This window comes from Apus apus, chromosome 5, assembly GCF_020740795.1.
Source record: "Apus apus isolate bApuApu2 chromosome 5, bApuApu2.pri.cur, whole genome shotgun sequence".
In the NCBI taxonomy this organism is placed as follows: Eukaryota; Metazoa; Chordata; class Aves; order Apodiformes; family Apodidae; genus Apus; species Apus apus.
In genome coordinates, this window is record NC_067286.1 from 43620086 (window position 1) to 43637165 (window position 17080).

The 17080-nt window shown below is 39.4% G+C and overlaps 1 protein-coding gene across 19 annotated transcripts in view; it reads left to right on the forward strand.

Annotated features, from left to right (window-relative positions):
• The window catches only part of NRXN3 (neurexin 3), a 1010752-nt gene that overhangs the window by 90790 nt on the left and 902882 nt on the right, over positions 1 to 17080 (forward strand). For 17 of the 19 annotated variants that reach the window (XR_007889631.1, XM_051620875.1, XM_051620874.1 and 14 more), the window contains one exon: positions 2278 to 2307. Coding sequence is in view for 16 of the 19 variants with exons in the window: in XM_051620875.1 (XP_051476835.1) it covers positions 2278 to 2307 (30 nt within the window). In the remaining 3 variants the exon portion in view is untranslated. Of the gene's footprint in view, positions 1 to 2277; positions 2308 to 4654; positions 4663 to 11611; positions 11630 to 17080 lie in introns of those variants that run through there. The other 2 variants (XM_051620880.1, XM_051620879.1) reach the window with 2 other exon arrangements.

The following is a 17080-nucleotide window of genomic DNA, read 5'->3' on the forward strand; positions in this document are numbered from 1 at the left end:
TGGGTACACTTCAGAGGTGTGCTCACTCCTGCACTGCAGGAGAAGAGCTTTCTGGGCTGCACCTGACAGATAGGGCACACAACATTGGCCCTCTGGGGATGAGGATAAAAGGGGTGTTGACATTCCTGACATTTTGAGATTTTTATAGCTCTTTTGTGACTGGTGAAGAGAGAAGGGGTCTTCTAGTGGTATGATTCAGAGTGTTTAGTGCAGCCTTGTGCTTTGAATGCTCTCTGGAGGTTTCACGTTGTCAGTATCCCTCTGCCCAAGTGGACAAGGCCCGTTCCATCCCCGGCAGCTGCATCTGTTGGTGCTGTGCCTTGTTCCTTTCCCGCATTGTGCAAGGGCTGAGGGCTTGAGATCCTTATCTCTGCTCTGGGTCTGATGTCCCCTCTCTGTTTGGCCAGCTTCAGCTGCATGTCATAGTTCCACCTTCTTGTCCTTTCTCCTTTTTCACCATTGCTACCAGATCACTGCTTTGTAGGTCCCAACAATTATACTTTTGTCTCCTCGTCTTTTACAGTGCCTTTTAGAATGACTTTCAAGTGCCCATTTGGACAGACCTGAAATTTGCTTATCAAGAATGATAGGGTCAGTGGCCATAAAGAGAGACACAAGTTCAACACACACTGCTAGCAGAGCGAAACGATTCAGTGAAATTATATCTTATAATTTAGACCAGAAATATGTCCTACACTATCAAGTCTGTTATGTTTATTTATAGCTAAAAAGCCTAAAAAAGTCTAAACCTCTGTCGTGTTTCTGATTATTTTTCTAAATCCACAATAATCTTCAAGAACATTAAGATATTTGCATTCCTCAGACTGTACAATTATTAATCTCCTTATCTGGCTTGGAGTTCTCTGTGGATGAACATATTCTTGGGATGATCTGGATTTTAGATTTCTCCAGCAGACACAAAGGAGAAATACAAAAGAGAGAGAAATAAACAGATTCAAACTCAGCATGCTTCTTGTTGAAAATCATCATTCTAATAAATTAATTTGACCTTTCAGTCTCCGTGAAATTAAAAAAGCCACAGCCCTGTTTGAGTAATAAGCCAACACACACTTGGGGGGAGGGGTGTGTGTGTATGTGTACATCAAAGTCCCTACTGTACTAAGTGCTATGAGAGGCAGGCGAGAAGGATTCAAGCTAAGGGAAGAAGGTCAGGGAACCAAGTAGAAAAGGGGTCACTCATTGCTTGATTGGGTAGGACTCGATTTTAGCTTATGTTAGTTCTGAGTTATCATGTGTCACAATATTAACTAGTGGGTCAATTGGTGCCTGATGGATTGGGCAATATAGTATATATCTAAAAGATATTTGTATGAATACTATTGTGCAGTAAATGTATTTGACAGTTGTGGCTACAAATGGATTTTAATTGAAATAAACAAGGTTTATGCCAGAAAGAGTTGCTGGACAGAGGCTGGAGCAGCCCAAGTGACCACCACAGCCCTGTCTACAGAGCTGACAGTGATTGTCACTGTTGAGGGTAGCTGTGCTGCTTCCTGGCTTTACATTGAATTATGAAAACAGAGTAGCATTAGCTGTAGAGCCATAATGTAACACACTGCCCTTGGTAGTCTCATCTTCAGTTCTTCCCAGAAAGGAAAAGGAGCTAGTATCAAAATAGGTTACAGGTAAATTTTTTAGTCCTTTCGAGGTCCGGTGTACTGGTGTCTGATTAGTAAGTGTGAACAGTGTTGACTGACTCGTAAAAATACATGCTGAAGCCACCATGTTAAAGAATTAGGATAGTTTTGTGTGTGTAAGTATGCATTTAGCCCAGATGTTCCATCTGAAGTAGATGTGGTGGGCTCATGACCTCCCTTTCACTGACCACTACAGCCTTGCATTTTAAATCTTGAGCTGAGGAGAAGTCATGTCTGTAGCTGTCCAGAGCAGCAAGGGCTCCCCATGGAGCCCCATTGCAGACCTTGGCTTTCCTAGCCCTTTTAGCCGTACTGGTGTGTTGTGCCTCTGAAGTCACTCCCCAGGCTGTATGCTGAACCTCAAATACAGTTCTGCAAGTACCACCAGGTTTTTTCTGTCTGTCACAGATGCTTTCTGCTCAGCGTGGAAAGCAGTATCTGCATTTGTGTGTGCCCTGTGTGCTACACCCATGCTTGGTCTAGTTCAAGTATGCAGGCTTCAGTCCTGAGAGGTATTGGACTGCAACCAGTGTGCATGGATATTGCTCCTTCTTTTTCTGTTTTGTTCTTTTTTTTCTTACTTCCTCACTTTCTCTCTCCCTCTCTCTCTCTTTCAAAGGACTCTCACACCTGATGATGGCTGAACAAGGTAAGTCCTTGACTTTCTCTTTTTTTCAGTGACTGATCATGAAAGAGCTTTGACCCTGCTGCTTTTCTGAGCTATGCTTTGCATGAGAAAAGCAACTAGGCTACTTGGGTGCCAGTGAAGCCATTTACATTTTTGCCTGTGTCCTGTGAGCCATGGCTACTTGTCAGCCTGGGACTTAGTTGCTCAGTAGGGAGTATGAAATTATTCCATGGACAGTAAAGACATATGCTTTCTCCTTCCATGCAGCCCACCAACTATTTTATATTACAGTTTTTTTCCTGTTGTGCCAGCTGTAATGATTCCCACTTCTGCCTGATAAATGTAGACCGCAGTGTTGGTCTGTATTTTTAAGGGTGCAATTATTACAAAAAATATGTTAATAGCCCTAATGGCATGATCCTAACTCATTATGAATCCTGAACATAATTGCATATAGTGGCCTGTAAGTCCAGTGTCTGCAATTTAAAATATTCAAATATGCACGGAGCAAAATGATTTAGAAAAAGTACAAGGCTAACCCCAGTTTGGGCTACAAATGGGATCTAGGCCTGTATCAGAGTTCAAGTTTGAATATCTCAGCCTGGATTGTGTTCCAGATCTAATGCCTGTGACAGGATGAGATCATTAGTCCCATTTTGCACTATGGGGGTGTGGAGGAAGAAGCTGATGAGGAGAGGCAAGGTGAGGGGAAGGATGATTGTTTTCCTTGGACAGTGTCAGTGTCTTGCTGACATAGGGAGGAGTTAGCAGTGCTGGTGATGCATTCCAGTCTTGTGAAAGCAGAAAAGAAATGGTTAAAGAGTTAATGTGAGGTGTGTGCACGTGATACACTAGAAAGACCAGACCGACTGCTTGTCTATGGGGAGAAAATCTGAGTTTTGTCTCTGAAGCCTGCTGAGGTTTTTCTACACTAGATATATATGGTAGTGTTTTTGCCATTAAGTGAACATGTGTCTGAGGTTAGACATTCCAAAGAGTTAATAAGATAGAATGTAGTCTATGAAGGCTCAAGAGTAATTAGGTACTTGAATAAAAGAGACATAGTTTCTATGTATCTTAGTGAATTGTAGAGAGGAATAGGACATAATCAGTTTTTATTCTGTAGCTCAAGGCAGATGTCTGCTCTGAGGTCATGAAAGCTTAGGAAACAATCAGAAGTGAAGTTGGGGCTCACTCTTCAGTTTCTGTACTGCTTAGCATCCCTGTGTGGTGGGAAGGGTAGAAAAACAGAGCTCTGTATGAGTGCATGTGAAGACCATATTATCTGACATGTGGAGCATCTGGCTAAGCTCTGGGAAGCATTGAGCTCTGAGCTCTTTCCCTATCCCCCCTTACTGTTCAGCTGGACTCATGGCTTTGAGGTTGAGCATCCAGCAGACAGGTCCCTTCAGCGTGTCCTAGTTGCTCAGGATGCAGCTGAGTACAGCAAGCCATTGGCAGAGGAAGGATTATGTTGTGTTGGGAGCAACCAGGACAGTGAACTTTCATGGCCACTTTCAGTCTCAATAACGTTGAACGTGTCTTTGTAGCAGTCTGTGGTTTAGCACTGGATTATATAAACAGAGGTAGTTGGTCATTTAAATTACAAGTTGTAACCCAGCTGACTCATGAAGAGTTTCGTGGCCAATTCAGGTTTATATGATTGTCATCAGCCCTTTCTATACTCCCTTGCCTGGCAAAAAAAATGTGAAAACTCTTGGCTTCTGGCAACTTTAACAACCCTTATTTATCTGTGACACATCAGGGAGCAGTGGCTTCTCTTTTCTTGCCAACGAACTCACAGATATTCCCTTTTGATAAATATTTACTCTCTATAAAAATATGATGGATATAAAATATGTAAATGTATATGTGTGAGCAAATATGCAATGTCAACATTCTATACAAATGCATTAGCTCTGGTGGGTGAAATACGTTTAGCAAATATATTATCATGAGATTTATTTTTTTTCTGTCCTACTCTGTTGTTTCCCTTGCTGTTCTGAATTTGATGTGGAATGAGGCATATCTCTGGCATGCTATTGCATGAAGGGTTTGCATTTCTCAGTAAAAAATCAAATTAATGCCAAAAGGCTTAACCAGGCAGTTGCTGAGTGTATTGTCAGTTGTTTAAGCCTTGCTTTGTACTTTAATTGTGGTGTGTCTTTTATTTTTCCTTTGACATTGTATTTTGTTGGGTTTGGCTTCTACAAAAATGTGGTCTTTTTCTTGTTTTTATAAGTATGGCCAGTGACATGATTTACTTTTTTTTTTTATGCCTCCTTCTCTTCTCTTTTGCCTACTCCATGATGGACACCCATCTTGTTCCTCCTCTTAATTGGACTCACACCTTCCTGTCTGTAGGTAGAAGTAAAGGTAGAGACTGCATTCTTTCTAAGACTTCATTGCTTGTAAAATGTTTGTTTGTCAATGGACAATTTCTATTTTTGTAAATGTGCTTCATATTGAAACTTACTGCCTTTACTTTAAAAATTCTCTTGTGTTGAATTATGGAAGAAAGATTTATTAAGATTAATGCTTTGAGACCTTCTTAACAGGTGTTATTTTCTCCTGTTCACAGTAAGTATGGCCTGTGTGGTGTCAGGCTCTCTCTAGCTTGTGACATTGGGGTGCAAAGTGACCACCAGCTCAGTTGAAAACAGAGCCAGAAGCCAGTGAGCTCGTGTTGCCAACTCTCTTGCACTGGAGCAATGACACTGCTGGGAATTTTGGCACTTGGTGGAAGCAGGACTTGGGCTTTTCCAGTATCCTCCAAAGATGGAAGTCTCTCGAGCTCTCATTTCTTCCCCAAGCTCTGCTTCCCATTCTCTTAGTGAGTGAAAAGGTTATTTTCAACGAGAAATTGAGTTGCAAAAAGCTGCAGAGAAAACAGAAATGATCAGCATTGCTAAAAGACAGGTCCGTTCCCTTTGCAGCTCAGTACACCACAGGGCATGGAAGGCTGCTCTGGGGCTCCAGCTTGCTCTTCGGCAGTTCACACCTATCTTTAGCATGCAGAGGACAGTATCCATCTCTAATGAAAACTGTGAAAAAGGCAAAATGCTGCAAACCTGTTGTGGGTCTGAAGTTGGACTGGAGCGAAGGGTGAAGATGAATTGATAAATTAAAAGCACTGCTTAAGGAAAATCCATTTCTTTGTCCTATTTTCCAATGAAATAGAGATTAAAAGGTTTTATTATGCTGAAGCTTACTCCATTTCAACAAATTCATTGCTGAAGGATCTAATGTATTTATCAGCATACTTTTAACACATTGAAGGATACTGGGTGTGTCCATGCCAATAAGACATTGGGGGATGAAATGACTAGTTGTGCTACTATGAGTCTGAGAGGATATGAGAGCTCAGAGGGTTTATTCATAGTAACTTTCCTTTGAGGCACAAGCAGTCTCTGCCCAGTAATCTCTCCTGCAATACCTGAATTCTGGGGAGTGCAATGGCATCTTAAACACCTTCTCTTTCTAGGATTCCTCTTTCTGATGGCCTGCCTTCTTCTATCAAGTTTGTATTGTTGGATTCTCTGTGATGCAGTGCATCATATAATCCATATCATTTTTTTCTGTTTTGAGGTTGAAAAAATATTCCAATAATAATTACATAGCTTTTCTATTCTATCCAAAGTTGGGCAGTGGAGGATAACACATAAGCTGTACTCTGACCTATCTTAGCAAGAGGTGAACATCAGAATATAATACTCGCATATATACACTGTAAAAAACGTAAGAACCTAAAGCTCTAAGCACACCATACAAAATGTTACTGTGCCTCAACACAGCTGCCAATAATTCAGTTAGCTGATATATGGCTCAGTATGATTTAAGGGTCAGTGTAGATCAGGGTGAGTCTTGCATGGCTTGATGTTAGCTCATGGTGCTCCCTTCTTTTCTTGGATGGCATTTGTGCTGCAGATCAGTCTGTGCAGGACTAAACTGAAAGTGTTTTCTGAAGCAAAACTCCCAGTTAAGCCTGTAGGAATGAGGATTATAATATATAGTCCACAATTAATTAATATTTAATTTGTGTCATTGGGTGAAAATGTTGTTTCACTTCCCAGCTGTGTGTAGTTTTTAGCTCTAGTTATAGCAAGTGACTTCATCAGAGAACCATAACTCTGCATGAAAAATGGTATTACCTTCAGTGGGCTCCAGTAGTGTAAATTTGAACCCGCACGTGGCCTTTAGCTCACAGAGGAGGAGGTAACAGGTGCCTGGATGGTTCTTATTTTTTGGCATTCTTATAGTTTTCAATAAAAACTTGCAGCCACTCTGTCTTATGCCACATAAATAGCCAAAGGGTAGGATGTATTTGATTTCATAAAATATCTTCACAATGTGTAGCAGTCTGTGATCTTGCATTCATAATTGCAAACAAGGCTTTCATTAGTTGCTGCTACTGTAGTAAATAGGCTTCTTCTGCATCTGTCCTTTTTAAAAAGTTAAGGAGACTTTTTTTTTTTTTTTTTTTTAATAATTTCCTGGAAGGCTGAAGAAGATGATGTGTAGGTGTCCTAGGGTAATGGCTGGAGTAGTTGAGATACAAATTTTAAACTGAACTGAGTATATATGCATTGTTTGTGTTTTTATTCAGCGTATGGAACTGGTTAAGGAGATGAGGTAAATGTATGATGTAGGGAGGACTTTTACTTAGTTTGGCATGGATTGCTGAATATGACTCATCTGGAGAAGAAGACAATTAACAGACAATTATATTGAGTCTATTTCCCTAACACTCCCCCACAAGTAAATGATACCAAAAAGGGTATCCTACTCTAATTTGCTATTGAACTGGAGTTAATGTGTAGTCATGTTTTTCCATAGAATTTGTTTTTCTGACATCCTTTGGTAAGAAAATGGTAATTTGCTACTGTTCACCATTTTTTAATATCTATAGTGGGTTTTGTTTTATTGTCACTCTTGGTTTGGATCTGGCTTCTGTTGAGGTTTGTGCCTCCAGAGGAAATTGACTGTATTCTTGGTAGGACTCTGCTGTTTTTGGGGAATGAAGTCCTGTGTCTTCTTGAAGGCAGTAACAACACATTGAATTCAATGGGCCAAGGTTCACCCAAACAATGAATAGTCCCAAACGTCCTTTTGACCCAAAAATGACAGTGGGGTGTGGCTGGTTACTTGGTGTGCACAGGACATCTCCGTAGTGCCCGTGCAGTCTGCAGACTGCTGCTTCTTCTCTAAAGCACTGGGCTTCTTCCCTCCATCAGCATCTGTGCTAAGGATGAAAAACTAGCTGTACAGCTGCACACTCATTTTCAACACAAAGCAAGTTTCTTCTCCATTCTCAGAGAGAAATGAAAGAGTACTCACATATTCTATGGGTGGAACTTTTTTAAATGCATATTGTGAAGACCAAAGGTTAGTGTGTAACCTTTGCCTACACAGGCAAATTCCCTGTGTAGTTCTCAGCATTGGAAGATCAGATTATCTCCCTTGGTCCTAACTGCCCTTAACCCAAGTAGGTCTTTTAAATCTGGTAATGTTCAGCATTGCTCTCAGTGAGCAGTGTGAGGCTGTTATTTCTTTGAATTGTTCAATAGTATTGACCAAGAGTTAATGGCACAGAAAAATCGAGATAGCATTTGTGGACTCGGATAGAAGGAAATGACTGGACCTTACTGATCTGGAAAATGATTTTGAGTTCTTCTTCACCAGTAATACCATTAGGATTTCAGAGCAATGTGAGTAAGTCTGTCTGAGTGGCCAACAGTTTATGCAAATGTTGGAGTGAAACATCAGAAACATATTAAATAATTTGTGCGCTATAAATATCTAATTATACAAGGTGAAAAACAACACTACATTCATCTTTTCAGCTTTAGCAGTGGCTTGTAAGCTCTGGTTTACCCTTTAACTTATCGTAATATTTAGGTTTAAAATGTGAATATTGTATGGTTTTGGTTTCTGCACTCACAGTCCATGCCTTGATACTTCAAAAATATGTGTGGTATTTGATTTGTTTTGCTTTTGATGGGAAAAAAATTCCTGTGTTATTATAAAGATGGCAAATTTCAGTTTTAATTTTCCTCATAATGACTGTTTAAAAAAGAAAGAATTTTATTTTATGTTTCTCAAATACCTAATCTGTAAAACTTCTTTGATATATTCAAGTTCCCTTGAATGCAGAGGTGGTTATTCTGGAATATTTTTAGTAAGGGAATTTTTGCTGCTGGTTTAATATTTTATTTAGGGAAGAAACACTTAATTTATGGTAATTCTTATAAGTCTAATGAGAAATGCTTGACAGTTGATCAATTTCAAATGTAAGACATTGAGGGACATTTCTGCAAAGCATTGATCCTGTTTCTTTGTATTTCAGAGGTGATGATATTTGCCAAACTTTAGTGAATGAAGTCACTGAGATGTTGAGTAGCAGCTCACACAAAGGAATAGATGTCTTATAAACATTCTTTTTACACCTCTTTGCACTATATTTATGAAAGCAGACAAAGAAGACATTAAATAGGATGTTTCTTTTAAATTATTTTCTGTTTGTGCATATAAGCATGTGTTTCTAAAAAATGTGTATGCATAAAATATTTAATAATGTGTTAACTATTTTGTAGATTTTAGGTAATTTATTTTTTCTTACATGCTTTCTTTCTGCCTTATTTTAAAACTCTGTCGTTCTAATGTGTGAATAAACAGCTTATTCTTCATTGGTTTTAATTTCTATTAAAAAGAATAATTCCAGTGAGAATTAAAGGTATTGTGGTCATGTTGTGTGTAAACAGGAGCTAAAATATTGGATTTTTATGCTGTATTGTAGTCTTCTGTTTTCAGCGAGGCTCAGGTTTCACTCTGCCCAAAGAGAATATTTAATTGATATCATTGAAAGGTGTTTTTGTTTTGTTTTGTTTTTGTTTTTTCCCCCTTCCTCTGTTTTCTTCATTAAAGGCATTCAGTGGTGTGTAGAGATGCAGAGGTAGCAAAACAGGCCATATGCTTTGTAAAAGGCAGACTAATAGCACTTTTGATGGATGTCTGATTTTTAAAGTGCTGTATCTTTCATTAAAATTTACATGAAAAGTAAGGGCAAGCACAGTGACATGAAAGCTAATGCAAGTTGCACATCTTGACATAATCACAATCACAAGAAACTGGAGATCCCAGATGGCAGCTTGGCCTTTGCCATCCTTTTAATAAGCTACTAACTGCTAATTATTGCACTCTTATGGGCAAGTTAATTTACTGTTGACTCTTAAAGAGACATTGTGCCTTTTCCTGGCATTTAGGTTTTTCAGTTCAGATTTGAGTGTGTTTTCCCTGAAGACTGGACTCTTTCCAATGGACAGTAACAAAGAGGCAAAGAAGCAGAGAAGGGAAATGGAACACAATTAGCAATGTTTTATTTGATAATGGCAGAATATAGGGCTGTGGGTTTTTTTAGGGCATGGGTTTAGAGCTAAAAGGAACACCAGCATGTATATTAGATCCAGGATTTAGGTTTTGTATTTAAATGAAAGCCCTTAGTGCAGAGTTAGTATTTTTATTCCCTTGAATAACTGAAGCTTGAGATGCTGAAAATGAGATAAACTAGAAATAGAAAACCAAAATTACATGTTCATTTCTATTGCCAGAGGTGATTTGAAGACAAAATTTTAACTCACAATCCTGAAAGCTGAAGTGTCTACTGTATTTTTTGGAAAATTCTTCATTTTAATGTTACTTACCTGGTTGTTGTAATACAGAGAAGGAGTCTTGTCTGCAAAGCATACAATTTTTTAAAGAGGCCTTTTTCTTCTTCCAGTTGAAAGGGACTGTGAGGGTAATGAGACCAGTCAGGGGGAAGTTTTGATCTAAGAACCTATTTAGGAATGGAGGAACAGCTGCAGTTTAAATCGACCCTAATTCTCACAGTTGATGCTGTTTTGTGAATGCATGATTCTCTGTGATAACATTTGGGAGGAGTCATGGTGGGTAATAGCTTATTTCCAGGGCTTTATGGTAATGCAGCAAAGTGGTGATAATGCCATCAGGATCTGAAATAGGCCGTCACACACATCAGAGAGCCCTGCAAAAATAGAAAATCTAGAGCAAAAGGGGAGTTTCCTGTTTTAAGGCTCACTGTGGCCTTTTGTGGACTAGAGTGATAACATTGTGGTATTGAACAGTTTAGAAAATATGTGCTGTGTGAGCTGGATCTTTTGCATTAAGAGTAAGTGCTTAGAAACAGCAGCCTTATTTGCAGTGCTATACCAGATAGTAAATATTTTGACAAATTAGTGGTAACATGCCTTACGAATGGCTGTAAAAGTATTACTGTGAAGAAGGTCATGCTTTCTCAAATTGTCCAGTACAACTCATGCAGTATCCTCTGTGTCAGTTATGAAGTAATGTCTAATGTTGTCTGATTTCCTGCACATCTGTATTCTGATTTTTTATTCTGATTTTGGCAATGTGCAATTGTCAGTTGCTGATCTTCCTGTGACACCCACCACTTTTCCTTTATTTGGCCATAGTCACCTCTTTCATGGAGCTAGATTTCCTTCTCCTGCTGGCTTTCATTTCCATGTTTGTTTCAAGAACCTTGAAAGTTCTAAGGTCACAAATCCAAATAGGGATCAATACTGACAGGTTATGAAATCAGGGAAGATAATAGAAAATGCAACTACAGAGAGCAAGAAATCAGGTGTGAATCCAGCACTCACAGATTGTAGCATATTCCTTTTGTTTTTAAAGCTTTTTTGTTTTGAAATTTTGCAGGATGGCTAATCCTGCAAGTTGCTGTGCTCAAGGTACTGTGGTCCCTAAACAGCTGGTGAAGCCCATAGAAATTAAAGATGTTTTGCACCAGGGAATGTATTGTGTACCTACCCTCAAGGACAAAGTCCCCCGAATCTGTTTTATCAGGGTTTTCTGTGAAATGTTGATCTTGTATTCAATAGGCTTTATATACCAAAAAGTTTGATGTAATGGTAGTAAGAACCATAGTCTTCACTGCACTGCAAGGATTTTATTATGTTACAACTGATACTGAAATGAAGGAAATGCACTGATGTAAAAGAAATAGTGCAGGGAATAATCTGGCTCTGAGACTGTTCCAGTGCTAACCAGCACTCATTCTCACTAAATTATGTCCTTAGTTTTCCCCTTGTTAAAGAAAAAACTGCAAAGCGTTTTGCAGAAACGGTCCTTCAACAGCACTGCTTTGTGGGGAAAGGTTTAAACAGAACTGGTACTCTGAGAATTTGTGTACACAGTTGTCACCATTTAAAAAGTCAGTAGCATTTGCCAAGCAGTACCACACTGTGGTGCCTTAGATATCGCTTTCTTTCCTACGGTAGAGCAAGAAGATTGTATGTAGTATATGTAGGTAAGTGTTTACAATTTGATTCTGTCAATTGCATGCATTTTAATCGAGCTTTTATCCCAAATCCCAGTTTTATTTGGGAGCTGCCTATGGGTCAGATTATTTCTAAAGCAAAACACATTTCCTTTTAATTGACCAAATTCTTTTTATTGAAAACTAAAAAAAAACATGTTTCAGTATTTGTTCTAAAATCATATAGTCTCTGTGATTGTTAGTTGTTAGTGGTGGTAACAAAAATGTATAATTTGAATGTCAAATAACTGTATTTTAGAAGGAGCTGTGGTCTCATTAGATACGGTGGAATTGTATTAAGCCAGCGTTATAAAGCACACACCTTTATTCCCCCTAATTACTGGTATATTAATAATAACTAGGTTGATGATGCATGTACTGATCACCAGCTGGGATCAGACAATTCCGTTTGCTTATGTAAAGAGTTAGTTGCTATAAGCCTTGAAATATTAAGACTTGGCTAGAATAAATATCACAGAACCTTTGTGTTTTACATGTGTATTCAGCTGCCAGCTCCCTGAGCAATGGTTCACCCGGTAATGTTGGTAATCAAACTGTGAACAGTTATTTTCCAGCCCTGTGAATGTTGATAAAAGGATCTTGCATAGCTGTTGGCTTGTCCTGCAAGGGGAGAGCACATTGCTGCATCGCAGCGCAGGGATTACAGGCTCTCGCTTAGCTCTGCAGTAAGGATGTTACAAGCTTTTATAAAACCCAGGGCAGTGCCCAGCATCACTGTGGATTTGTATTTCCCAGCCCTGACAGAGGGCACACATGTTTTGGAACCAGTGCCTGGCAGGACTGGCCAACTCCATCATCCAAAAAATACATTTATCTGACCATTTTCTACTCCCCATATTTAGTTTGGATAGTCTTACTCCACAGACTATCTCAATGAAGTCTGTGGGCATGTGGGGCAAGCTGCTCTATACATCTGTTTTTAGCCTTCAGTTTACCAATTTTTTTTTTTTTTTTTTTTCCTTAGGATTTGTTCCGTTCTTAAATACCCATTGATTTATTTTTCCTCTGTTGCTAAAGTGCTGAAAAGACTTAGAAGTTTTATTATTTCTTTCCTGGAATACTGTCATAAAGAACTCTTCCTGACATTGATCATCTGCAGTTTGAACAGAATATGATTTTTTTTGTCACAATGTGACAGGCCATTTATGCCAGACTGTGTAAAAATTCTTTTCCTAAAGTTGGAAAAATCAGAGTGTACAGATCACAAGGGTCTCTCTGGAAATGACTTGCTACACTTAAAGTACTCAATTCCGGGCTTAGCTTTTTGATTTCTCAGTCAATTTTGTATTACTAGATATGATACTGAAGACATCATTAGTAATTTTTCTTTGCTACATTCTTGTACTTTATTTGTTCTATCTATTGACTCCATCTTTAGAACAGATGTATTTTAAGAGAAATCTGTGGACACTTAATATCCTGCTGTGCTGCACTGTATGTCCATAATTGAATGAATATATTATGTGGTAGGTGTGCTTATTGTATTGCCAGCCAGAAGCATGACTTTTTTCTGTTAGTGCCAGTTCCCTTTGAATTTGCAAATAATGATTTTTTTAATTTTACCTTTATTTTTTATTTTTTTTCCCTTTGGTGGGAGGGAAGAGTGGAGAGAGAATCTCTGATTTTCTTCCTTTTTGTCTCCTATGGTAATTCTATTTTAACTACTGTAGTTTTCTTACTAATTTTCTCCTTCAGGTGTTTGTTGTCAGTCTTCTGGGTTAAACTTTGTGCTATTCCATCAGGCAACTTTAGTAAATGTTGATCAGTGCATGAAATCAGTTCTTAAATTGTTGCAAAATTGCCTTCCTTCAGACTGTTTTGATCACAAGGGCTTTCAAGTGTCAAAGTCATTTGGAGAATTGGATAGATAAAATGCATGAGCACTAAGCTTTTGCTAGGATAGAATAAATAAATGTATTTTCTACTGTGTGGTTTAATTTGGAGACTGATTTGTTAAAAGGGAAAAAAGAAAGGCAATGATATTCAATATTTACAAGAGTGATTTAGTTGTGTAATCTTGTGCTATGCATCCCTGTTTAATAGTGAAATCAGCTACTGCTGAAGTAAATGCCATTAAACTGGTAGTGCTGTGAAGGTCACTGCCTATTCAATGTCAAAACAATTTATAGAGAATAATGATTTTTGTCGGCTTTCCCGTGTTCCAGCCTCACTCCTTTTTGTCTCCTTTTCCAAAAATAACAGAAAGAAAATTTATTTCAGGAATCACTTTCTGACTCTTCTCCCATCTGACTGGTTCAGGGACTTGAAACCTCTTTGCAAGTTTTCCTGCTGATGTCCTCTGTGGATAGACATGGATTCCCTTCTTTCTGGTCTTGAGCTCATTACAGCTCTATTTGCTGGGATTTCCACTTGGCTATTTCTCAGCAGTTCATTTTAAGAGATGCTGAATTATGACCTCTGCTCTTATGGGGGGGTTGCTTTTCTCTCCTGTGCTGTTTCTGCCTGCAATTCTCCTGAAAAATAGTTTTTTATGTGGTTTGTTTGTCATCAGCAGAGCACATGTAGCACGTTGACATCCCACCAGCCTCCTGTCCTGATAAGTGTCTTATAAATGCTTGGAGTACATTCCTAAATAGCAACATGCTTAATGGAGAGGCCTCAGAAGTGAGAGGTGTGTTCTTTGCTCTGCATATGGCTTTCCCTGTGAATTGTCAGGGCCTTTTGTGCTTCTGTGGCAGTGGAGTGGGGACAAAAGCCCTTCACCACTGTACAAGGAGGCTACTGCATTGATGCTTACAGACTGTCCTGAAAACAATCCACAGTAAGTAGAAAGCATTATCATTCAGCTTCACAACCATCCAGGAGGAAGGTTAATTATTTGTTTTCCCTGTTTTACAGTTGAATAAGCAGAAGCACAGTGAAATGGAGAGAGCTAGAGAACAGGCAATAAATGCCAGAGTTCCCTTGTCTATTCCTGTTTCTGTAAGCACCAATAAACCACCAAATAACTTGTTTGTTCTACCAAGGACTGTCCCAGTTAGGTTCTACTTGCTAAAGCAATTCTCTAAGAAGATTAAAACTGTATCTATTGATAAACATGTACATGGTGGTAGAAATAGCAATCATATTTTACAAAGGGAACAACACATATTATCTATGACAAAAATCTACAGAATGAAAAAACTCATAATGCAGAGATGCCCTAAGTGTACTGTGTAAGGAGTTTGCTGGGGAAGTACATATGAGCACATGGAAACAATGCAGGTTTCTCCTTGAAGACATGAATTTTAAGGACAAGTGGAAAAGAAAGAGGCTACTTAAATAGTCAAGGAATGGATTTATTTTTTTTTTAGTTATGAAGAAGACAAATGTCTGTACAGCATCAGCAGTGGAAAGAGGATGCAAAGGGAATGAATGAAAAGAGAACGGAAGAGTAGTAGAAACATGTAGTCTCATCTGAGATGGTCTTCTGGACAGAATGAGGTGGGAAGATAACTCTACACATTTATTTATTTTTTTTCCCTGAATATTAGGCAGCTAGGTATTACTACAGGTAGCTTATTTTGATGTTTGCTTTTTGTGGTATCTCATCCCACTATGCACACAGGAGAAGGCAAAAGCCTTCATTTACTGACATAGCTTTTCATGGCCTTCTCCTCCAGCCCCATTAGTGGACCTTTTATCTGTTGTGAAAGAGGCCAGTTCAGCAGGGTGTCTGGAATGGATGTGTATATGCATGGTTAATTCAGACCTTGTGATTTCCTTTAGTCTGTTATGTTGGGCTCTTTGTGTCTTTTTATGCCAGTCTACAGTTAGTACTGAGTTCTTCCCAGAGTGCTGGCAATTATCTCACAGGTGGAAGGATTAAGAAAGAGCAGTGAGAATTACACTGGGATTAAATAAGACTGCCTTTGGAGTGTGTTTGTGGATGCGTTTTGGTTTAGGTTTTTTTTTTTTCTAAGCAAAGAGAAAGAATAGAAAAGCCAACTCAGCCTTCAGGTCTCTCTAGGGAAGAAAGTAATACCCTTGAATATGGAAAAGTAGCATCTCAGCTTGGGAGGAGATCATGCTGAGAAATGAAAGGTACTGTTAACGCACAGGATTGAGAGTCCTCAGTTCAGTTCATGGTTGCTCTGGTTTTGCTTCAGGCTGTTCTGATTGCCTACAGTGAACCTCAGCTTGTCCGTGTGTGAAACGGACAGTGATAACTTTCCTGTCTTGTGTTGCATGAAACTGAATTAATTGCTCTGTAAGTGTGCTAGGATTTTGGGTAGTAAGTACAAAAGAAGGTATTCTTCTGATGCCCCATGCTGTGGTCACACATCCAGCAGTGATGTTAGATGTTGTTAGTGGTGGGTTATTTCTGTCCCTCTATTATCTCTCCCTCTGTAATAAGAGAGGTAGACACAGTGCTGATAGAAACCAGGGACTTAGCCCCCTTTTAGGATGAGAAGAGGGACTGCTCCATGAGACTGTCAGGCCATGTATCCCAGACTCTGAAGGAGCGACACAGCTTGCAGACTGGACCATGCTGCATCTTACCTACAAAATGGCCTGGAGACTAGCTGGTGCGTGTAGAGTGCCTGTCAGATGTTGCTGCTGATAGGAGCCTGGATTTTGGGCTGTAGGTGTGAGCAAAGAGTTTAATTCACCTTTAGCCCTGTTCTTCACCTTTTCTGACTGTGGCACCACTTGTGTTTGCAGTGCAGCACTGCCTGAAGAGAAGTTGTGCTTTGGTGCTGAGAAAGCAAATAGTCTTGGGAGACAGGAGAGGCGTCTTGAGAATGGGGCAAAAACTCCATGAGGTACCCTGCTGAGACTGCGCATGATGGGAACGATGGCACACAGGGTCCATGCTAACCTCAGTATTACTCAGAGGCTTGTGTGTTTCTCAGTAAGATATAGCAGCCCTGCTTTGAACTGAAACAGAGCTTTTACCTGGAGGGCAGTTTATTTTTCATAGAATCATAGAATACCTTGAGTTGGAAGGAACCTTTAAAGGTCATATAGTCCATCCCCTGCAATGAACAGGGACATCTTCAACTAGATCAGGTTGCTCACAGCCCTGACCTTGAATGTTTCCATTACTTCTCTGGGCAATCTGTTCTGGTGTTTCATCACTCTCATTGTAAAACATTTCTTCCTTATATCTAGTCTGAATCTACTCTCCATTATTTTTAAACCATTAGTCTTTGTCCTGTCACTACAGGCCCTACTAGTCTGTCCCAAGACTAATTAGTTGTAGAACATGCTAGTCAAAGGGACAAACTGGAAGGATGTTCTTTATTCCTACACAGGGCAGCTGAAGCCAGAGACAGTCAAGTTACCTTTCGGAGTGCTGGCTTCCCACCTTGGGGTGTTTCCTGCCTCTGAACCTGCTGCCTATTCTCCACTATGAAGCTTCCAGCTTCTGGTAGTTGCTGCTGGCTGCTCCCCAGGCAGCCACTGTGGCAATAATGA